Source organism: Dermacentor variabilis, chromosome 1 (assembly GCF_050947875.1).
Source record: "Dermacentor variabilis isolate Ectoservices chromosome 1, ASM5094787v1, whole genome shotgun sequence".
Taxonomy (NCBI): Eukaryota; Metazoa; Arthropoda; class Arachnida; order Ixodida; family Ixodidae; genus Dermacentor; species Dermacentor variabilis.
In genome coordinates, this window is record NC_134568.1 from 76,247,024 (window position 1) to 76,271,098 (window position 24,075).

The window sequence follows — 24,075 nt, forward strand, 5'->3', positions numbered from 1 at the left end:
TGTCAAGGACTGACGCAGCCCAACACTTAAGCAAGCAAGCGCGCCGTATAACGTTGCAGAAGTGGCACACACCTGAATTCCCTCATCATCGGTTGCATTCTCTCGACCCATCGATGCAACTGCGGCTGTCACCCGGTCTTTCCCGAAGTGAGGAAACAGTGCTATGTCGCTTACGCACGGGCGTTTCATTCACCAATGCATATTTATTTCTTATTGGAATGGCTGACAGCGCCGAGTGCAATGCCTGCGGTGTCGAGAAGACTATGGAACACCTCCTGTGCTACTTTCCGTCTTCTGACAATGAAAGACATGACGTCTGCACATCTCTAAATCAACTAGATGGAAAACAATTCACATTAAACAAGATCTTGGGACCATGGCTTCGCATATCGCCGCTACATAAGGCAACAAAAGCTCTGCTGTGATTTCTGAAGGCTACCGGACTGAGTGACCGTCTGTGATATAGAGCAGAGAACTGTCACTACGTTGGCGATATCAACAGTGGACTTTCTCTTCTTATCTTAGCATTTCCCTCCCCTTCCCCCCCTCACTAATTGCAGGGTAGCCAACCCGGCTCAGTCCTGGTTAACTTCCCTTCTTTTTATTTATCCTTTTTACCTCTCCCTATATGAAGTACTCTCTTCATAAACATATAGATAACAAAGCTGAAGAGTGATTAAACCTAGCTCATCATCAGTCAGACAAATTAATACAATGTAAAGTTAAATGCTCAATCATAATTATTTGCTCATTTCCCTTTTCTTAAGACCTTTTGTAAGAAAATATGGGCTGGTTGGAAGGGGTGCGGTGTGTGGGAGGGAGGGTACTATATACTACGAGTGCTTCATTTTCTTTGCAAATATCCCCATCGTTCCGAAGAAGAAATGGGAGGAATTCGTGTTGTCTGAATAATCGCTATAACGAGTTCTCAGGCGACCAGTGTCTCAACTCGTCTTTACATTGTTGATCTCCCACGTTCTTGCTGCTCTTCTCTCAAAACACTGTTAGAACCGACTCACTGAGAAGCCCTCCCAAGAAAATCTCACTATTCACACCGTTCTTTATCGGTTTCTTTTTTTTTTTTCGCTCTTCAAGTGTGTTATCTTCGCTGAAGCTTCATAATTCCTATCTGCCGGCCTATCGACGTATATAATAGGACGGAAACAACATAAAAAAACAAGCGTCGTGTGCATCGCAAGCTACGTATTCTGCAACCATTAAGCTTAGGCGCTGAATATGCACTCAATATTATGCACCTATTTGACTCGATAGACGAAAGAACTGGACATTGAAAAGAGCCCGACACTCGTTCACCTTATCACCTTATCGCTCTCGTGCGTGGTTTGAAGCTGGACGAACGAGCATTCCACTCCTATTCCCACGTGTATAGCCGATGCACATTTCTGACGCGATGATTCACCAAGGCTGACTTTCATTCTCAGCTAGCCGTATAGATAGCAGGGGTTTAATGGTCTGCAGAGTGAAGTATTCGATATATACAGTCGTTACAGTGGCTATACAAATTGAGAAATTTTGCAGAAATGATTACTTTAAAGCTTTCTTCACCTTCTTCAGACGTCATATTACTCATTCAGATACTGCCAAAATTTAAATAGTGCAGAAGTCCCAACACGCTCTATCTTTGCAAGCTGTTGGAAGCGTCGAAGTGTAGCGATGCCGCACCGCGATGGATTGTGGGAGAAAAAAATTTTATTTCGAGCACACACTGCCATCATCGTTAAAGGAAACGCATTTGTTTTTGTGATTTTCCTAAACTGTAAGGAGTGCACGAGTTCTCAATCTCTTCTCTCTCTCTCTTTCTTTTTTTTTTGTATGCGTGTCTGTGAGCAATGGCGATGAAAATAAACTCGGAGGGATCCTGCGTTCAGCGACATTTGTTCCATGAAGCGCGCTCGCACTGATTTGCGATAAAAATTACATACTCCTGGTACCCTTAAGACAGATCAACATATCTGCACAACATGCACAACATCAGAAACTGCCAGGATGAATTTCTTAACGGGCCAAAGAAGGAATTCTTGAGAAAGAAATATTTGCCGATCTTGAAATCATGCAATCTATATATGTATATATAACACATCTCGCTGAACTTGACTTCCCGACGCCCCTCGTGCTCTGCTTGGTCGATTTGTTGAATAACCGCGATCTACGTGTTACTGATCTCGTGTGGTAAAATTGTAACCAGTATCGGTTGGCTTATTATAGGCCCCCACCGGGTTCGATGTCCACAACAGTTTTCACAATTTAGCACACCTTCGATATACACTGCACGTACGATGATTTTTCAATGTATCCGCGCATCACATCTCCGACATCTTTCGTTGCGCCAGCTTCTTTAAAAAAAAAACGCTCTTTCTGTACTCAAAATTCAAATTATGGTGTTTACCGTCCCAAAGTAGCACACAGGATATGGGAAACGCCGCAGTGGGTGCTCTGGATTAAGTTCGACCACCTGAGTGTTCTTTAACAGGCCTTAAAATCTATAAGTAGTCTCAGTACACGATAATTTTCGCACATCCGCCCCCGTCGGGATGCGGCTTTCCGCTGCGAGAAATCTAGCTCATATATATATATATAAGCTCGCGCTCAGCAGCCTAACGCCGTAGCCACTGAGACACCACAACGGGTGCTCTTTCGGCCTACAAATATGCAGTCCTATGTACACTAAAGCGAAGCTTTCTTCGCCTCTTCACCCGGTATCGGAGTTCGGCGTCGTTTCTTCGCGCGACATACTTGCGGATATGTATGTGAGTCACTGTAGGTATGATCATGCCCGAATAGACAAATTTGCTGCTGGCTGCTTTCTGGCCTACGGTATAGACAGCTTGAGTCACCGGCTATGCGCCCATTCTTGGCCACTTCCCCTGGAATGGTTGGCCGCCTGTGACACAAGGCGTGTGACGCTTTAAATGTATTTGGATGTACGTGTCGCGCTTCTCTGTGCGTACACGCCTCTCACGAACGTTCCCTCCCTCGACAAGCACGCCACGCATCGCCTTCGTCCTCGTGGGCTAACAGCTGCAAAGGCTACGAAGCAGCGCTCCTATCGTCCGCTACACTGCTGCCGCCCCCCATGCTGCCTCACTAACCAAAAGAAACTTCGCGGCATCAGGGAGTCTCAGAAATAGCGCGCCCGAGCGTCTTTGCGTACCCGAGGCCCCACGATCCTGCTTGCATTCATTCGTGCTCCTTTCACGTTCTTTAGCATTTCCGGCGGTTTGCGTCCCCTAATTTTGGGTGGAGCAAAACCCAAAACTATCTATTTAGATTCGGACATTGCGTTAGATGTGCGTGTTTTATTTGCGACAGAGTGCGCAGATGACAATCTGCAGCTCGGAAATTAGCTTCAGTCGTAGCCCCCATGACCAAAGTTAACAATCTCGTGATCTTATAGGCGATCGGCAATTACGGTATAGCAATATATTCTCTTTTTTTTCTGTCTCTCACCGTTTCGCCCCTTACCTCAGATGATTCTAAATAACTCTGCTTCTTTATTGTGGCTTTTGAACGAGCTGCAGTGTTCCTAGACGCGCACACATAGGAAGTGAAATTTAGTGGAATATTTCGCACGAATGTAGTCCTATATACGGGCAAACACCTAATATCTGGGCAACTTGGGTTACGAACAGGGGCTGTTCGCAGATTTTGGCACTTCGATTCTCGTTGTTGGCGTGCGCAATATTGTCACCAGCAGCACGATCTACAGCCTTTAAAGTGTGCCAGGACCAGTTGTAATCGCTGAGCACATGACAACAGATACCACCAGAACACTGCTTTAAATAAACAACCCAGGCCTTACAGACCACATATGATGCACACCAAACATTATGCTTAAGGCAAGTAATAATTGCAATAAAAAAACTGAAAGTGTATCCGTTAGGCAAGCCGAATCATGTTCGACACTGAAATTGCCAGAGTTCTGAACGCCGCCTGCACATAGTCTTTTAATGTCCTATATCCAGTCCTGGAAAACATAGCCACATCTGCGGCTCTCCTGCGAGCGCAAATAGTCATCGCTGCTTGTTGGATTCCACCGAAATCAAAAATCCGCAACGGGGTTTTACGAAGTATGGAACAGGATGACGAGCATATGCCCTCACACAATCAAATGAGCTGTGAGTGAGTTCAGATGTTCAGACACAGTCGCTGTCAAAAGTTTCAAAGCCACCGGCCACACTGGACCTGTTGTCGGTCCAGCCACTACAGCCAGTGTGGAGCTTTCGCTGGTCCAAAAACTGCGGACACGAAATCAACTCTTTTTCTTGAGCCTCATGGCCACATATTTTGACACTTAAGGATGGGCTTGGAAAAAAAAAATTAAGTATGCACACGGCCAGTAACTTGGTCATCTAGAGACATGACGAGAAACCAAAAGTAGAGTGTTTAGGCTCATCCTGCTTAGCTTGTGACTCTATATCTTACCTTTGCATAGGTCATTGACTTCATTTTGTTTTTGTTTTTTTTTTTCAGTTTCGCCTTCCCTTTATCATTACCTGTTTTGACCTGCCCGTGTTTGAGAACTGCACATAGCTTCCTCTCAGCACTCGGAGCCCAGTTCGCGAGTTGACGAAGTCGAAAGCTCAACCACGAGCAGTGCCGATATGTTGGGAAGTTAATGGCATGACGGCATGTGTAGCAAGAACACATCCATCGCTAAAAAAGAATGGAGGAAGTAAAGTTCAACGAACGAGCCAGTTTTCAAGTAAACAAAAAGTGCTTTCAGTAGTTTCAAGGTGGCTCTACGGGCATCGTACAGAAGTGTCGACCAGTGGTTCTGACAACTGGTGCGTTCGGCGTCGGGACAACGCGAGATAACGGTCGCTTTCCGCGCACTCATTCAAGGTGGTGGAGAGGGAGACAGACATCTAGAGCAGCAGCACTCAAACTGAGCGTGTGTTCCGACCTTTAGCGAGAGCAGGGCACGCGCCCCTAGCGCAGCAATATGGCGGCCAGAGAGAGAAGGCGACGTCGTGGAGGAGGGTAAGATACACACACCGCGAGCGTGCCGCGTAGGGCGCGCTCTCTGTTGCCGAAGGGGGGCGGGGTTGGAGGGGGGGGAGGGGGTTGGAAACCGAAGCGGAGGGCGCGTGGACAGCGGCGGGTAAGGAAAGGATGAGGGGTGAGGGCGATAGCTCCTCGCTAGAGCGCGGCCCCGGCGTACCAGAAGGGGGTTTTCGCTGGCCCTACGTAGCTGGCTCCCGAGTTCGACTCCGACGCCGCGAGACGCGAAGTAACGAAGAGGTGGTGACGAGACGACCGAACGACCTCAACCAACAACCAAACTCCGTGTCATCATCGGCCCGTGTGTACGCGAAACCGTCGCGACAAGTGCGGTAAAAAAAAAACCCCGATCCCGAGAAGCAGCAGAAACCATGAGTTACCAGAAGGGAGGCGTCCTGAGCGTCAGCCTACGGCGAGACTTTAGCGCCACGCCGTGGGGATTCCGACTTCAGGGCGGCTTCGACCTCAACGCCCCTCTCACCATCCAGAGGGTGAGTCGAGTCGCGAGACTGGTATACCACTCTTCCTGCGCGCCATGAGTCTTGTTTCGTAACCACACGGGAGCCGTGTCACTTTCGAGGAGTCAAACGCTGAGATGACTTCTCGAGCAAGGCTGAGCCTTGCGGACGAGAAAGGAAGGGAAAAAATAGTTATCCGGTTTTCTTGGGGCGCGAGTATTTGGAGGTCACGATCAAGTCGTTGACAGAGAGTCAGGAGAAGAAGAAGCAACAGCGCTTGCCAAGAGCAGAAAGCCCTTCCTTTAGTCACTGCAAGTAGCCCCAGAAGGTAGAGGAGCCACTGTGAAGTTTAGCTACAAGCAAAACGTGGAAATGGAATCACGGTATCTAACCATTTAAAAAATAAATCCTGGTAACATATCGTTTATCCACTTTACTGAGCTGAAACGTCCCTGCGTTCTTTTTCTTGTTGGATAAATGCTAGTAACTGTTAAGAAACGATGACTGCAATCTTGTGTTGTTTCTCGATTGGTCCTACCCTTTCCAGATAAATTATTTCAAAGTAGTTTTATACGAGCGTAAACACCTTGCAGGGCAAAAACAAGGTACTATTGCCATGGTGGCTGCGATAAAGACATTCATATTGCAAAACATATATTTGTTTGTTTGGGTTTGTCAGTCTGTAGGCAATGCCAAGGACTAACAAATGGCAGCGAACTCCTTACCACTATGATATAGCAAGATCAGATCAATCAGCATGGAAGCAAGGTAGCTTGGTTTGCTACTCCAAGACGATAAGAGTTGTGTTATGTTCTCGAAAACATGCACAACCTGTGGGCTGAAATTGTGTCGCAAAGGGGATGTAAACAAAAGAAGAAAAAAAAAGCAAGTTGTCCTGCATATTGACGTCGAAGGCTAAGTACGGCGCTTGACTGCAAACAACTTTAGTTATCTGAGCCAAAAATTAAGGGTTTAACTTGCCTAGTTTCTGAAACGCGAGGAAAACGTACATTCGTAGAGCTCAGTAGCTGCTCTGGTTAGCGTTTCTTGCACAATTAAATTAGAATAAACGAGCTGTCGTTTCAAGGTTGGCACATCCGTTCTAAGAGAAATAATTATTACATTATTTTATTAAATATTACATTAGTTTATTATTAAAAAGGGAACCGAGGGAAAGAAAGAAAAACACGAGAAAGTGTTGCACGGTAGTATGGGAGGCAGTACAAAAAGATCACGGAAAGGATTTAAATGTACCGAAACGAAATGATGCCCCAAAGCAAACAAAGTTAAGCGGGCATTGCAGCGACCCAAAGCTCTCAAAATCAGAAAACATTAGTCTGACATGCGTCAAGTTACGAACAGAAAAATAAATATAAAGAACTGAGAGACGGTGTCGCTTCAGTTACCGCTGCTGGGGATATCGATGAGCCTTGGAGAAATACACGTGGCTTTATTTCCTTTGCCACTGGAGCCTGAATAATGCGTTCTGCGAACTCCCTATGTTTATACAGCTCCCGTCTATTCTTCTACGAGCCACTTATTTTATTTGACGCGGCTCACGAATAAAATCAAAAAACGTTAAACATTATACATTCCTACTATGGTGAAACGCCATAAATCTGTGTTGAGCTCACCAGGGACACATCTCCAAGTATTTTTTCTCCTCTGATGGACACTAAAAAAAAAAAAAAGAAAGAAAGAAAGAAAGACAAAGACGGCATTGGCGTAACTCGTCGTAAAATCTTGGCTGATACAAAAACTTATCGTCGTATACATGCGAGAAAGTTTTCCTTTTTTTTCACGGGCGTTATATACGTCATCAAATACGAAGTGACAGATATGAGAAAGAGAGAGAGAGAGAGAGATGAAGGGGATCAAAGATAGGAAGGTCATCCAGACGAGCGTTCGGTTTGCTACCCTACACTTGGGGGTAAGCGAAAGGAAGAATAGAAAGAGCAAAAGAAGCAGAGAGTGAACAATGCACGTACACATGTTATGTAACAACATCAATAAGAATGTGTTGGCATTTGAGAGGCAACTGGCTTGTTTTTTTCTTTCGATATTGTGGCGCTTTACACTGCGGTCACGTTAAAGAAGTTAATATTATGGTGCGCGATAAGTCGCGTAAACCAGCTTCACTGATACATTAGCTCTGTAAGCTGCTCAGTCTGGAATTGCTATGAATAAAAAAAAAAGAAACCCATATTTTGTAGCTGGAAGAATTCTCAATATTATACACATCAAACGCTGCGGTTGTTCAACGAACTGCAAAATGTTTTCACATTTCACCGTGCGCTACTTTTCATAGCATAGCATTCATTCCATTCGGGTGAATAACGGCTTCAGATATCGGTGCTACGCCACGCTCAGTAGACTATACCATCTGAGTACAAGAGATGACATAACGTTCTCTTCTACTCAGAATGCGCGAGTATATCATAGAAAACACATGTACTTGCTTTCCGCCATGGATTCATTTTTAAAGGAATATATCATCAACGTCATGCTTAATAGCGTGCTTGTCTTGTTACCTGCATCTGTGGTATAGCTTACAAAAAAAAAGAAAAAGAAAACAGGCCACTGTCTCTATAGCCCCAAAACAACCAAATTATGAAGGCGCGAGAGTCTGCGTTGCGCTGTTCTGTTTAACAGTACAAACAACTGAAATATTTCTCACCCATTCAGTTACGCTAAGTTTTAGACATCAAGGTACTTTGTAGAGTCAATTTACCATAGCCGTCTTGTTTTTTATTTTATTTTTTTATTACTGGTCATTTGTACATTTAGACATATAATGTTCAGCGCATTATTCTAACCCACCGGATTAACAGGTGACACTTTCCATAAAAACTGGGAAACAGACCCAAAAGCAACCGCCATCTTCTTTGGACGTGTCCTGGGAGGACAGTCAGCGAATATATATATATATATATATATATATATATATATATATATATATATACACACACGCAGTAACCGACAACTCCAACTAGAGAGATTCTGCAGCAATTTTGTCGTTTCCATCCGAAATTATGCGGCGGGGCAACTCGCAGTAGAACGTAAAAAAAAAAAGAAAGAAAGAAAATGACGTTGCACGTCCTTCTTAATTCGCTTATCAGCGTTCGTAGCGGTGTAAAAGAGAATGTTCTATACATAGCACCCAGCCACCTGTCTTCGCTTATCACTTCGCAGCTGTCACACGTTACGGAAGCGTAGAGGGTAGTATACGGTCGGCGTTAAACGACGCAACGCTGCGCGCAAAATGCAACTCCCAAGTCTCTCCCATATGCGATGCGCGTATTCTGTGGGCGCACTTCGCTCGAGCAGTTGAAGCTTCGACGCAAACTTGTCATTCTTGTCGGCACCAGCGTTTCGAAGTGAAGCTGCTACTTGTCAGATTTGCAGCGTCGCATATTTCCCTGGAGCGTGGCTTCCGTAATAGTTGGAGTCATTTGTCTCTGGTGGAAACCTCCAACTGCGCTGACATTGCTAACTCGCAGACCGCGTTTGTTTAACACAATGCGCGACCGCGGGGCCACACGGTGTCCACGTAGCAACCTGCGCTTGTCGCAGCTAACTTTTGTACGTGGATTGTGTTCCACTGCAATCTTGATTCATGCCTATCTCTACAAATTCCAGCGTTACCGCTATACACCGCCCCCCCCCCCCCCCACTCTTAACCTCTGCGAACCATGCCACTAATTCATGCGTGAACGAAAGTTCGTGTTAAATTCGATAAATGTGTGTGGGAACAGAAGAGTAAAATATACCAGCGGTAAGTAAATAGCGGTGAGATGTTTCTGAGCTGATTAACCAGGTTGATCATACAAATTGCAGCATAAGCGGAAACAGCGCAAAAAAGCCAAGTATACGGAAACACGGTGCCTGTCCCGTGCTCCGTGCTCCCGTTCCTGTCCTTTCCCTTTTTCTTTTGTGTGGGTGTGTGTTTGCTGACATAGCCTATATTAGTATAGAGTAATGGAGAGACCAGAAGGAGCAAGTGGCAGTTAAGACGGCTGACGTTGACAGACTATAACTATCTGGCTCAAGGCATAAACCCGAACGGATCATTCAGCAGCATTAAAGGCTGTCATTCCTTGTCATTAGGGTGCACAAGGCAATAAGGAAGGAGTACGTGTTTCGATAGCGTTTTGCCTGAGAAACACTTGTGCGGAGAATGCTTTTTCTTTCGGAAGAATTCGCATCTTATTTCACTGCCACTGCAAATTCCAAATAAAGTGCCAAACCGCCTGCAGATATCAAATACTATCACCCACACTTCCAGTGAGAGGCAGCTGAGTTCTATGAACTAATTTGCAGTCACAGTTATGGCTCCTTCTTCTTCTTTTTTCAATCGAAAAATAGAAGTGTCATACTTCGTCGCCCAAGCGTGTGGCGTTTTAATTCAGTAGTACTCAAGTCTATATTGATTACTTATTTCGGCTGTGTAAAATTTAAGCAGATTTTTAATATTGTTCAAAAATGTATGCGTTCGAGTGTTCTGAGGTTTACGTGTTGCACTCATCAGCACATTAATGCCTTGCTTTGTAAAAAAAAAAAAAACCCTTACGTGAATATTCAACGCGCTCTTGTTGATGACCGCACGCATCTCATCGCTGCAGCGAGTCAGCTCAATCGTGACCAGTTAAGCTGACTCGAGCAGCAGCTCTTCTGCACCTGGCGTGTTGCTAACAGTGCGCTCTACAATGCACTAGTGCATGCTTAATCTTTGGGCCATTGATTGAACCTCAACACGCCACGCCGACCACTCCAGGCACTCTCAAAAAACAAAGAAAATTATTTGAAAATAAGTGCTGGGGTTTAATGCACCAAAGACCCCATATATTGTGAGGCGCGTCGTAGTGGGAGAATCCGGGTTAATTTCGATCCCCTTGAATTCTTTAACGTGCGCGCGAGCATTCTTCCCGTCGAAATGCGGTCGCCGCAGTCGGGATCGAGCCCGCGACCTCCGGCTCGGCAGCGCAACGTCATAGCGGATGAGCTACCACGCGCGGTCGTTAGCTCATAAATTGCCCGCGCTGCGTACTGCTGCGTTCGAGACTTTACAATTACGTGCTGCCGAATTTAGCCGAAAATCAGCGAATCGATTTGAACATGAAAGGCTACCTCACCGCAGACTCATGGTTGGGTGTCCGCCTCGGCTGCGGGAGGTCGTGGAATCAAAACCGCGCTGCCGCCGATTGCCCACCAGTTACGGAAACGGGGACATGCGCGCCCCATGCCCGCCATTCGGATACTTTAGGGGTGAACTGTCCTTGGGAAGGTGCCCGCGCCTCGCAAATCCCGTCGGACACCTTTGAGCACAACAAAACCCCGAAAGTTTACGGCCATGTTTTACACGCCGAACCTGCTGGGTATGCAAAAGCCGCGCGTAAGCCAGCGTTTTTCCAACTCGCCAAGATGTCACGCCTACATAGCGGCTGGAATGAGCCGGGCTAACCGCGCGCATCCTTGAACGAACGAGCCTCAGCAAAGAAAGACAGAAGCAGCTAGAAATGGTCGCCGAAGCAACCAAAATACCCTCCCGGGTGTCGCAGCTACAGAGAGAACAAGGGCAACCCATTGATCCCGAGTCGACTCTGGCGTCTCGGCGGGACACGGGTTCGGCCGCGATGCCGTCCGCTGTCGCGCCGCGTCCCGTATTCGTTACCAGACGGAAGGGCGACACGCCACTGGAGCAATGCGGTCCAGAGAGCGCGCATGGCAAATGCTAATGTCAAGGAAGCCGAGGAACTGGCGCACGGCAGAAAGGCTAGCATTGTGCTGAGAGGAGAGCTTGGAGTAACTGATAGCGAACAGAGGAAACAAGAGGTGAGGCAGTGAGTGAAAGACAAAAGATTGCGAATACAATATTCGTACATCGCGCTGCGCAAATCTGCTTTCGTGAAGGGATACAACTGGACGATGTGTAACCGTGGCCAGAGTAAACGCTTTGTCAAAAGCTCGTCCTCTCATTGCGTAGAAACCGGCCTGACGTCAGCGAGAGACGTCTGGATTAAACACGCGACGACCATCTCCGCTATTAGAGAAGCGCGGCCTCGGAAGCACGCACGAAGTCTTTCGTACAATGGTGCATGCACGGTCGCCCAATGTATGAACGCCGTGGCGGAAAGGGAGCTCTGTGTCGGTGACGGGCGTGCTTCACGTTTCAGAAACAGAAAGTCAGACACAAATGTAGGGCTGTTCGAATTATCAGTGAGAATTATGAACGACGCCGTGAATGACATGCACAATGCAGTTCCCTGCGTTGTCATCGTTCTCACCACAACAAAGACACAAATTCAACTGTACGTCTTAGACCCAAGGACTATAAACGTCCCCGCAATTAGATCTTTTCTTTGATTATTAACGAACAGAATAAAAAAGAACCATCACAACTATAGGACTTTGCACTTGGCACGATCAATCGTATCATAATCTCATCGTGTGTGTTAACACACTGATTTTCAAAGGCCATGCGATACATGAACCTGGTCCAGCGCAGTGCTCGGCGCTAAAACCGTGAGCTTCCCTCGCTACTTCAAGCAAAGAGCGCGCATGTACGTAGTATATATAACGCGTGCACTCAAGCACAAAACAGAAATCAAAGGTGTTTGCTCGTAACAAGCATTTCCTCGCTTTTGTTGGCTTACAACCGACCTCTGAATGGCTAGAAATCGCAAAGCCTAACGACGTCGTAAAAGTAGCGCACGATACCAAGCGTGTAATGTTTACTTGATGGCGGTTACGGCACTCGCATAGAGGACTGGCTCGGCCTTTCCTATTAGATGCGACGAGCAACAATAACAGCCCTAGTCATGCCCGCGTATCGTGGTGAGAGACCGCTCAGGCTCGTGAGCTATTTGCAATAAAGTCACGCTTCTCCGCTTATACGAAAAGCTCAAGCCAGTAAGTTTGCGCTCTCTGAGCGCAAACTTACGCTGAGCGCAAGAGGGCTGCCGCCTACGATATCACCGATACAGTCTTATTTCTCAAAATGAAGACCTGCTTTTTTTTTTTCTAGCGTAGACACGATATAAACCCTACCTTAAGCATTTGCAGATTTATATGACCTCACTGATGAAATACAGCGCGACGCAGGAAAAACAAAGAAAAGAGACAACACAGAGACGCTTAAATATCAGCTGAAATTTGATTTAATTTCTTTTTATTCCGTGAGCACAAATAATTCTAAAGCGCATATAGAGAGTTGAGTCCGAGACAACAGTGGCGTTTACAGCTTAACGAAATATTTTATGTGCCCCAAAAGGAAGGCTATATTCGTTCTTCTTATAAGGTCGTAACCGGGTCTTGAATTCATGGTTGCCTGTTTCGCAAGATATAACCCCGCAATCGTGAGCACGCACTGAATGATTTTCCCTTCTGCATGCAGAGCCACATCAAGAATCCATCAATGGTTCCTTTATTGCATCAAGAGGGGCATATGTGGGGCGCTTCTTGGTGCAACTACGATATTGCATGCTCGCAGTGAGAAAACTACTTTAATACCAGTGTACCTTGTATATATAACAAAGGTGTTAGACTGATTTCATAAATAAAGTATAGAAGAGGGAGCAGAAGCAACTAGCATTTTAGGTTTTTTTTTTTCTGTGTGAAGTATGCTCAATCAAAATTATCCTGTTTTTATATTACCCGATGCTTTATTTTATGGTTGCTTTTTTCATTTGTCCATGTCGTGTGTATATATAATTTCACTCATCTTCTGTGTGGTCAGACTCCCTCGTGGGTATGAGCCGTGTTTTGAGGCCACAACAACAACATTATCATCCTTACCAAGACGCCTTGAAGTAATTAGGCTGCACCGTGCTATGAAAATAGGACGAAGCTTCCAAATTAGCGTTGGCGGCGAAGGTCCATGGCATATATTGGAAGTACATTCGTACAGAACATAGGCGCAGAATGTTTATGGTTCCCAACAGAACAGATGTACGACGGAGTTAAAGAAGTCACCTGATGCGCGAGACACTAGGTCGATGACGGAATAGGAAGTGACAGAGTGGTCAATGGCTTCGGCAAAATTTCTTGCAAGGGCACGTTTTCAGCGGCAAGAAAAACCGGCGTGCGGTTCAGCACCATCTTTAGGCAGATAGTTCCCTTTGAAGTGTTCCAGGTTGATTGAAACGAGCCAGTACGCGAGGCTGTAGTCACGTACCCGGTGTAGTGAGTGGCGCGACTTGTGCGCGATGCACTCCATTGGTGAGTATTATCCGAGTTGTCTTCAGTGATCCCCTTGATACTGCGTTCGTTAATTGCATACTATCAACTTCTGTATGCCCAGCGGCGAGCGTTATTTGTTTTATATCAAGGCTATTAAATAAAGGATTCGAGCTTCAAATGCTCGTAAACGCATACATCATTGCTTCCCCCATCGGTCGTGCGCTCACATCGACTCTTCACTGATCTGCCATCATAGCGGTCAACTGCAGGCACATTATATTGCGAACGTTTGTTTGTGCGTAAGACACTGAGTGTCCAGTGCGTGTGCTGGAGACGCGAACGCGTGTTTCAATACCCGTGTCAATAAATAACTTCCCGCTGATCCAGCTAAGTTAAATAGAGTGCTCGAACGTGTCTAGCGCTCGTTGACTCTTGCCCAGGCTTACCACCACTCATTTGACACGCAGGATAAGACACGAATACGCGAGCTTTCAGCGGAAGAGCCGGGGGAAAAAAAAATAAAGAGGGTGGAGGAGAAACTCGGCCGGCTGATCCAAAATAAGCGCCTCTCCAGATGCCCTCGCTGATATGTCCCTCCCCGTGCCACACTCTCGAGCGCGTGGCTGCCTAAAGTTAGGCTGTTCCGGTTTTCTCATTCGTGGATCTTCATACGCATCGTTGGGCTTCCGCCGCTATATTTAACGTCGGCTGCTACACGATCTCTGCTCCGGAACTGTATACGCGCTCATTGAAATACTAATTTATGAAATTCAAACGATGAGCTGTCAAACAGCTCATGACGCAGCCCATCCCTTGCCCAAATTTTGTTTCGCAATTTTAACCTATAATAAGACTATACATCAAAGATTCGCACTTTGTTTGCAACGGGGCTGTTGATTACGTTCTATAGACAATGTACGAGATACCGCCTTGAGTGTGGTCAAAGCCCAGTGCAAGTTTTCTATATTTTTTTTTCAAGCACGTATACCGCATCCTACAGGAAATAGCAGTGGGAGTTGTCAGAATGAGTATGCTACCTGTGGCTTGGCAGTTTTCCTAGGCACTGTTAATTTTCTCGAGAAACATAAGAATTTGTTGCGCATTAATTATAAAAGGAGTAGAAAAAGGTTTTTGTGTGTGTGTGTGTGTGTGTGTGTGTGTGTGTGTGTGTGTGTGTGTGTGTGCGATTGTACAGTAGCTATATTTGTTGTTCGGTAAACTCAGCGCGTGGTTTAAGCAAAGTACATAAACGCGGTCATAACAAATTTCGGAGGACGCTTAAGCTTCGCCTTTAATAAGAGTGGCACGCGATAGCATTGGAAGATTCCTGACATGCTTCTCACGCTTCCCGGCGACTGCAGCTTATGTAACCGTGATGTTTGCCTGCAAACGCTGGCGGCAAACGCTATGCACGAAGGCGAGCCTTCTGGTAGAAACGCGGCCTCTTGCGTGGGCCGATCTTCCGTTATTGTTTCATACTGTTAAAATTTCAGTCCGAGAAGATTTAACATAAGAGGCTTGCGCTGTCGGTGTTTTATTTCATGACATTTGTTCGTGGTCTGTCATTCTCAAAATTCTGAGGAATAACTTTGTAAGGAATGTAAGACAAGATAGGAGCAACTTTAGTGATAGAAGAACTTTAGTGCCGTATAGAATATATACTGAAATTTTCGCTCACAGGATGCCCGGCGCCGATGCTGGACGCCGACACCGGATTTTCTGCGACACGGGGCCCTTAACGCTGTCGCGTTAAAAGCTGTTGACGTTTCCATCATATCGCAGTGTAGCAAGCTATCCAAAAACCACAGACCAGACTAACACCAGCTGTCACAGGACTGTCGTGATAAGAAGCAAACGCTTGCCTCGCGACCAAATAGAAGCAGAAATCGCTGCTTCACCAGCTTGTTACCCTCTTCCACTCTGTTTTAAGTTTTTTTTTTCTTTTTTACGGATTTTGTTTAATTTTTGTTTAAGCACTTCTCGTTTATAAGACTTTCTCATCGAGCGACAGGCGTGGTTGTCTTTCTCATACATTGCAGCAAGCGAGGGACACAAGGGATAGAAATTTATCACATTCAGAAGACCTTAACAAAACAAATTTCAAGTTTTCGTTGAACGCCCCCTCGCGCTTTAAAACATCGCACCTCATGCAGATCCGTACACAAATGTACTTTAGGCTTGCAGTCTTATTGACAAAGTCAAGTAGTGCGCTGTCGCGCGAAAAAAAAAAAAGATATATAGTCACATTTTCTGAGCACTCTCCCGCCTCCTGTACCCTGCACTCTATGCTCTTTTTTTTTTCTTTGTTTGCGTATTTTTTTTTCGTTCCAATTCATCGGACAGCACTAGTGCAACCCCTAAAATAAACTGCTGCAGGCCAGCGGAAACAAGCGTTCGGAGTATTCAAGGAAAGCCGATATTCGAAGCCGTCCGCGGAGCTTTCTCAAGCCGTCCCTCGAGCCATCCAGATTCGCGCGCGGCCACCGTGCTGCCACCGCTGTCAAGTGTAACAAGATCCCGCTCGGAGTTGAAAGCCGGGCCGTGAAGCCCCCCGCACCGGAAGGCAAGCAGCAGCGAGCGTTGGGTGCTTTCCAGCTTTCGGGAGAGACGACGTGCGTCCCGATCGTCCTACTTTCTTTCACCGCTCTCGGTTATGCCTTACCCCGGCCGCTTCCTTGACTTTGCCCGAGGCCAGCGTGTCTTGGCACCGACTGCGACGGATAAGAATGTCACGTTCAAGAGCGCGCCGACTCGCCCAAGAATGCGCACCAAAAGGCCGCGTCTGAGTCAGCGCAGTGCCGCGTGGGAGCGGTTACAACATTGCGGAGACTGCGCTTGCACAACAATTCCATAGTTCTCTACGACAATACACTGAATATGATCGTTTTCTAGACGTTATGCGACTGTGAACCTTTAAAGGTGACATCTTTAAAGCGCTGGCACGGAGCGTGAAAGGTCGGGCAGCTTACGCGAAAGCGCTAGGTTGCTCGGCTTTTCGTTATTTTGGCTTAATCGTAGGAAACAAACTTACTCACTGTCTATACAGTCACAATCAATTAATTTTGCCAAAGTCAAGAAAAACTGACTCACGTACTGCATGCAACGCAGCTCGAGCTATCCGCGTTGATATTAAAATTACTGCCCCTTTGAACATGGCCCCAGTTTTCCTTCCATGCGCATCCTCAAGCATAGACTTCTCGTTTCCTTCCCAGAGACAAATGAAAAAAAAAAAAGGAATGCGGGGAGAATCACCAAAAAAACAACTGGTTAACTACCTTTTTCCGGTGGCAGGGAAAGGACGTTAATGAAATAGTGTTACTTGCCTAACTCTTTATCCTCCTCCTAACTTCCTCATTCTGCTCTCTTGAGAGAATACAGTACACAGTGTGGAGGTAAGCAACCGAGAAAATGGGAGAGAACGTTCAATCCAGGCATGTGACACCTCCTAGATCTTGATAACCTTGGGGCTGTACCTAATGCACGCCTTATAGTGGAACTTAATTTGTTCAGGTTACACACACGGTATGAGAGGAAGAGGTGAGGAATAACGGTTGGACAGGCGGAACAGAGCAGAGGGCTCAGCCCGCGCAACCGTATTCGCTTTCTCGCGGGATGCGAATTCACGCGGGGCGTAGCCACGGTGAGTAAAGCCGGCACACAGGCGTTGCACGCACGTCTTGCTGCCGCTCCGCGCGCGCGACGAGCACGGCTATTTTGAGGTGGGACCACGCTCGCGCGCGTGCGCGCGCGCGCTTGGCCCTGCTTTCGTTTCAATGCCGGCCCGGCCGACCCAAATAGAAGCCCGCGTAACTCGAGACACCTCCCTCACCACACCCCTCTCGCTGAAAACCCCTGGCCCAGCGAATACTCGGACCCCCACCAGCACTAGACGCAAGGGCAGCTCCAAGCCATCTCAGTTTCGCTGATGCAACTAGCTATCTTCCACTCTTCCCCATTCTCGCTGAGGCCCCGTATAGAGGGCAAGGTTTCGAGGGTGTTGTGTATATATGCCACACCTACAGTATACGAGGGGGGTGCAGCCGCTGTGCGCCTCCACTGGAGCGCTGGCGGGAGCCTGCGGCTGCTGTTGGTATTTGGCCACTGCAGGTGCATGGCCCGACACGTCAGAGGCGTGCTTGCACGCGCGTGTGCACACACACATCCTCGAGCACGCGCGCGTGCGCATGCGCGTACACGAATATCGTTTCGATTAACCGTACTCACCCAGAACGGAAATAACTAAGGGTTTCAAGGAATTTTGGACGCGATCTTTCCTCAGTGAGAAACTACAGAACATATAATAGCTCGATATGTGGGCAGTTGCGCGAGGGTAAAGGCGACGAAAAGCAAGGGCAATCTGCGAGCTTCCCTGTTTGCGAACGTTTGTCAATAAGCGTGAGAATGGCTCCAGCGTTCTGAAGCATTGCGGCGCAGGTGACTAGATTTGCTTACTGCTGGTGGCTGAGGGTGGCTTTTTTAATAGTTAAATTGTTGAGTCCATGCTCCAATCACCGAATTGAAGCTGGTCAGCGCTGCAAGCGTATTCATTTAGCAGGAATCTTGAGACAAGCACGTTTCGCGATATTAGACATATAGTAGTACTCCGAAGTATATTGGCGTTTCACACAGTTTTGCAACGCAGTCCGTAAGAAATCCGTTTGGAGAAAACTATTGGCGGAAAACCAGTCTGCACATTATGGCGGCAGATACATCAAAACTGCACCTTGGCTCAGCATTTTTCGTAGGTGGACATGGCAACAGCTCCGACCGGTTTCAATCCTCGAATGGAATTATGCATCCTAAAGTGATTAACTAAACGTTAGATAGCGAAATTTTGTAAATTGGGCATATAGTTAGTGTGTATGACTCAAAATGTTTTAGCCGCGGCCAGCGAATAAAATATTGTAAAAAAATTACCTATATAATGTCTAATGCATCATGTTTAGGAATTTAATATCCACAGTGGACTTTCTCTTCTTTTCTTTATGTTCCCCTCCCTTTCCCCTTCCCCCAGTGCAGGATAGCCATCCGGGTTCAGTCTTGGTTATCATCCCTGCCTTTCATTTATCATTCTCTTTCTCTCTCTCTCTCTCTCTGTATCATATCTGCTTTAACACGCGGTACATATCCTCGATCAATAAAAAAAGAGCCTTGAACTTGTCGTACAAGTTCCGTTTGTTTGGAAACATCTTGATTGTGTTTTTAACGAATACTTCCGCTCCATACTATTCATCCTCCCTCAGGTGGTAGGCGCGTGACGGAAGAGAGAGAGTTCCCTGCTGTTGTCCTCATATTTGTGGGGCTATCTTCTCCGCTCGATATCCCATAAGGATACCCTCAAGGGAATGAAAATCCTGGATCCAACATAGATGCAATGCGATAACAAATTGACAGCCACGGCAATTATTACCGAACCGCGAACATAGGAGAGAATGAAGGGTAGCAAGTGTTGTTGCGGTACACCTGAGTATTGCCTTGATTCTGTATGTATAATGGAAAATCATTCGCCAGAAGAATCGCGGAAACCGAGAGAGACAATTCTATGTGAGTAACAACCGTGTGAAGCCATGTGGCTGTTACTAAGATAAAATTGACTCCCTCGGTTCCCGCAAGATGTCTCATAAGCCCTAACTTCTCTGAGCTGCTTTATGGCTGCAGGTTTGTGAAATTTTGTTTGTGTGCTTGAGTGACGACCTGATTTTGTAAGCGTTTTTACACGTTGTATCCTTCTTTCACTTCCTTATTTGACCGCTGAACGTCCAACACTGAATAAACGAAATAAATGTAAAATGCCACCATCCGCCTCGTGGGCGATTACGCACATCATATAATCAAGAACCATTGACTCCAGCTCGAGAAGCGTCTAAAATTCATTGTCAAATCGAAGAACAGCAGTATACGCAGCTCAGAAGTGTTAACGATGTCTCGGAGCACCGTTGTTCACGATTCTAAGTTCTGTACAAAGGCCCATACTCCCATGACAAAGAAGAAAAAAAAGAAGAAAAGAGAAAGAAAGAAAGAACAGGACAGGACAAACAGACAAGCCAGTGTTTTTATTTTCTTTGTTCTACATTTACCGAAGCTCTTTCGAGACGGTGTCACCCTTGACGCTGAGGCAGCAAAGTTCAACCACACGCACTGTGCGACACTCGCTGCGGCGCTTAAGCGAGTTCATGAACTCCTCAAATGTTCCTAACTGGCGTCAACAAAACTGGACAAAGTAAAACAACTCGATGTGCTCAGCTGAAAAGCTCACTCAGGAGGGATTTTCTTTTAACCCGGCGGAGTCATCGAACAAGAAGTGCACGATAGAAGAAGGGCGACGCAGGGACAACGTGTTTGCCACTCTTCGTATACGAGACTCAGCAGGCTTGAAATAGCGCGAAGCCGTCGCGCCTCTGTTTTTGACATACCCGTGTCTAAACCAACATGACTCAAGGAAAAAGAAAAGATTAATAACGCGAACACGGCCTCGAGAGACATGCGTCGAAAAACGTATAAACGGCCATGGGAGCATCGCTCAAAATGCGTGACGGCTTCGCCCCCCCCCCCTTGTTTTCTTTTTTGACGCTTCTATAGCTGCGGGCCTGTCAGCGCAGAGTAGCTGTGCACCATGACTGTATCATCAACAACATTTTTGAGACGGATTCACTTTTCTCTACGTCTTAACATTCGCGACCATTTTGTTTGTGCGTTTGTTTGCTTGTTTGTTTGTTTGTTTTTCTTCTTTTAAAGTCATTAACCTTAATTGAATTCCATATAGAACACCATCCCGTGCGTGTCACTGAAGCTAAGATGCTTATGTTGGGAAATGATTGAAATTTAAAAATTATATCTTGAACATGAAAACTGTATGCTGTCACAACTCTAAAATATTCAATTTGCACCGAAATCCAGTTTTCAATTATCTGCCCCGAGGCACACCCGCTGCTGTCGATGACGAAGAGAGGGAAACGAGAACGCACTCGGTAGTGCGTTTCAGTTTTCATAAAATTAGTCCATCTGCTATCTGCAAATAATTTGAAGCATTTATACCTATACCCTGCCTCACTTTCGCTTTCAAGTTTTCTCTAGCCCATCCCTTTAATCGCCGGCTTCCTGGTTAATCTCCCGCGGTGGATAAGCGCCATGGAATAAGGAGAAATCAAGCGAACAAGCATTTGCAGCAGATCAGGCGCGTTTAGCAAAGCAGGCGCCGTGAGAGATGACTTGCGAGTTCACAGAAACATATTCGTATACCAGACGCGGAGTCAACTTGGTAACAGAGGGCAAGCCATAGAGGAAAAGCTTTTGTCCATCTGTCGCTGTACTGATAATTTCAGGCAGTTATCTTTGGCCTGGCGCATATCCGCCAATAGGCCGTGTCTCTGGCTTCGTTTTCAGTGCTTCTTTCTCTGTTCCTGCTTTCGGAAAAGACATTATAATGTTCACAGATGCCGATTTGTATTTTTTCATCAGTTATTAATTATAAACTTACTAATGATAAACATTCGCAGTGCTCTCGTTGTCCGCTGTGTTTTGAGGATTTCGTTTCTCCAGTTCGAATTCACTTAGATGCGAGACAGCGCGCCTCACTCAGGCGGGCAAATACGTGATGGGATACGAAGCACGACGTCCCTTCACAAGAGTGAGGATTCTTCTGCGGGAGGCTATAGCAAATATGTCATAGTCGTCTATGAGCTTCCGCCGTAAGCCCCTTAGTATCTGAACAAATACGAATACAATGGCAAAATAACACCCATGTTAGGTTTTCCAATCAAAGCCTGCTCAGTGAGATGTTCGACGAGTATTTCAAGCTCAACAAGTCCAAGGAATCATCGAGTTTTACGAAACGCGCCTCCGTTGTCAGTGATTTCGATACTTTTCTGACACCGAACCTCCAGTCGCCTCTTACTAATTTCTATAGCAGACATGTTTACTTTCCTCCTGCTATCGCTGAACCTAAGGGCTTCAAGGAGGCCAGAGGAGCCTAAACCGACCGCTGGGTAGGTATCTTCACATTCCAATAAAACATGTTCCGTCATTTCCGTAGCTTTACCGCAGTATGCGCATGCTTCTTCCTTGTTGAACCTCGTTGTATAAGTACGCGTTAATGTCGCTTCGAAAAGTAAAGAGTTTCCCTTTGAGTTACCATAAAATGTTTCCCGATTTCGTTTATTTTTTCCTCTTAAGTAGTCACTCACGGCAGGTTTCATTTCCACTGCCGCCATCCATGATATTATCTCAGCCTCTCTGACTTTGCATTTGACGTTCTTTGCTGTCATGTTGCTTACTATACCGGTCGCATATTTGCTGGCAAGCTTACTAGTTCTTTTCCTCCACTCTGGATCAATGTAACAGTACGCCCTCACAAGCGTTGATAGTGATAGCGAAGTATTATATAATTGTTCGTAATTCTATCAGACGCTTACATTGCAGTAAACATTCTCTTACTAATTAGATTAACAAGCATGGTGTTACGTGCGCTCAATAAAACAAGAGCAGATCTCACTCGTTGACCGCGAGCACACGCTGCCACAACGCTGGCGTGATGAAGAGCGCCGACAGCGGGGAGCGAACGTTCCATGCTGCCGCTCGCTTCATCGCGTCTCTAAAACTTGGATTATGCAACCTCCAGCACTGGGCGCGTCGGAAGATAGCGAGGAAGAAGTCACCAGCCATCTCGGCTCGCCCTTAAGCGTTGCACCCACCGCAGATCACGTCGAAAATACGGCGCACAGGCCGCGCATGCTCTGTAAGAGTTGTAGGACGATCTCACCGCTGGCATCCAGTTGTACTGGTTGTGATCGGGGTTGTAGGGAGGGACTTGACTCTTCGTTGGGAACTAGGAGTACAGGATCTATTTACATATTTGCTATAAAACAAGAGATACATTTGACAGTCTAGCGTGACTCCCAAATGGAGCACGCAAGACTAAGCATACAGCACACCAGCACACAGCTCCAAGCACACTCTAGCAGCCGACAAACTGCTGCTTAAAAAGCCTCTGTCCTTCCTAGATCCCTAGGGGAGGAAAAACTGCTGTCCAACCTTCGTCCAACCGGACCGTCCACAGTCGTTGGGACGTAGTCGACCCGCCTTTGAGAGGGAGGGCTCACACACTCACATACGCACTTTGGATTCCCAGAACCCGAGTTGAGCGGGTCCTCGTAGCCAGATGGTCACGCCTGACCCCAGCCGGCGCCTCTTAATTCCAGTGCTGACTTTCTTCGGTAGTCGCCAAGAGTATCAGCAGACTGTGACGAATCCTGGGGCCCGAGGAAAAACGTACCGCTAGGCACCCTTTTGTTACAGAAGCTCTTCTTGCTGCAAATAGACCATGAAGGCCACGGCAAATCAACCAACAATACACGGTCCGCCAAACGTGACCAGCCCTGCTGCCATCGCCGACTCTCCGAAGAAGGCGCATGGTGGATTAACGTTGCCATAGTCTCCCGTTCTCCGAAGGAAGTTCATGGTCGGTTAGCGCTGTCGTCTTCACCGGTTCTCTGAAGGGCGCCACCACTGGCACCCTTCAGGTCGATCGAAGCACCTGCAGCGGGCTGAGATAGCTTTGCAGAGCAGTACCCCTACATGCCGATCGTAACAGCTCCTCCATGGCCCGGAAAATGTCGACTGGCCAGTGCTGACAACCGCTTGGGCAGGAAGAGAATGGCGGGCGAGCAAGAATATGGCTTTGCTCTCTGCAACCCCTGCGCACTTGAAATGCATTCAACCATCTCACAACAACCGGCACAGAACAGTCGATCCCGGCAACACAATACCACTCAGCGTGCAAACGCCCGGAATCAGCTGTTAACCCACCAGGCTTCCTATCAAAATTTCAGTGCAAGCTGCTCACCTGGGAAGCCCAAATTTGGCCCCAAAATTTTGTGCCGCCAAAGCGAACGTTCACGTTCCCCATAAGTTCGACCAAACCTGACGGCCGTGCTGCACAAGAGTAAAGCTGTACGCAGAACTAAACCGAAGGCGCTCAACCACCAATACCCGAACATAACTTAAGCTGCCTAACTTCACGAACAGTCTGTTCTTGCCCTATCGCAGTGGCGTACTTATCGCACGTACTGGTACCACTGAACAGTCTGGTCAACCCAACAGGTACGTAATCCCAATCGCGCTAGCTTTGTGGTCCCTATTCAGAACGCATACTTGCGTCATACGCAAACGTTTCATCACGCTTACGTTTCTTCCTCTTGTCCATACCGGACACGTACCTTAAACGAACTGAACTTGCGCAACTTACGCACCCCGCAGAACCCTTAAGCAAATGCGTCTTCTAATGACTAGTTCTACGCACGCGTACTAGAGAAGTCAGAACGCGGCCGCCCTCAACACACACGAGAAACCAGTCATAAACCTTCTGCTTCCTTCCGTCCGCACAGGACACGCGTTAATGGAACTACGAACGCTTCTCTGT

The 24,075-nt window shown here is 46.8% G+C and overlaps 1 protein-coding gene across 3 annotated transcripts in view; it reads left to right on the plus strand.

Annotated features, from left to right (window-relative positions):
• LOC142579733 (uncharacterized) overlaps positions 1-24,075 on the plus strand; it is an 82,713-nt gene that overhangs the window by 18,386 nt on the left and 40,252 nt on the right. Inside the window, exon 1 of one of the 3 annotated variants that reach the window (XM_075690264.1) lies at positions 5,169-5,513. The exons of 1 other annotated variant lie outside the window; for it this stretch is intronic. In XM_075690264.1, the coding sequence (XP_075546379.1) occupies positions 5,394-5,513 (120 nt within the window). In that variant the 5' untranslated portion in view covers positions 5,169-5,393. Of the gene's footprint in view, positions 1-5,168; positions 5,514-24,075 lie in introns of those variants that run through there. One more of the 3 variants, XM_075690246.1, reaches the window with a different exon arrangement.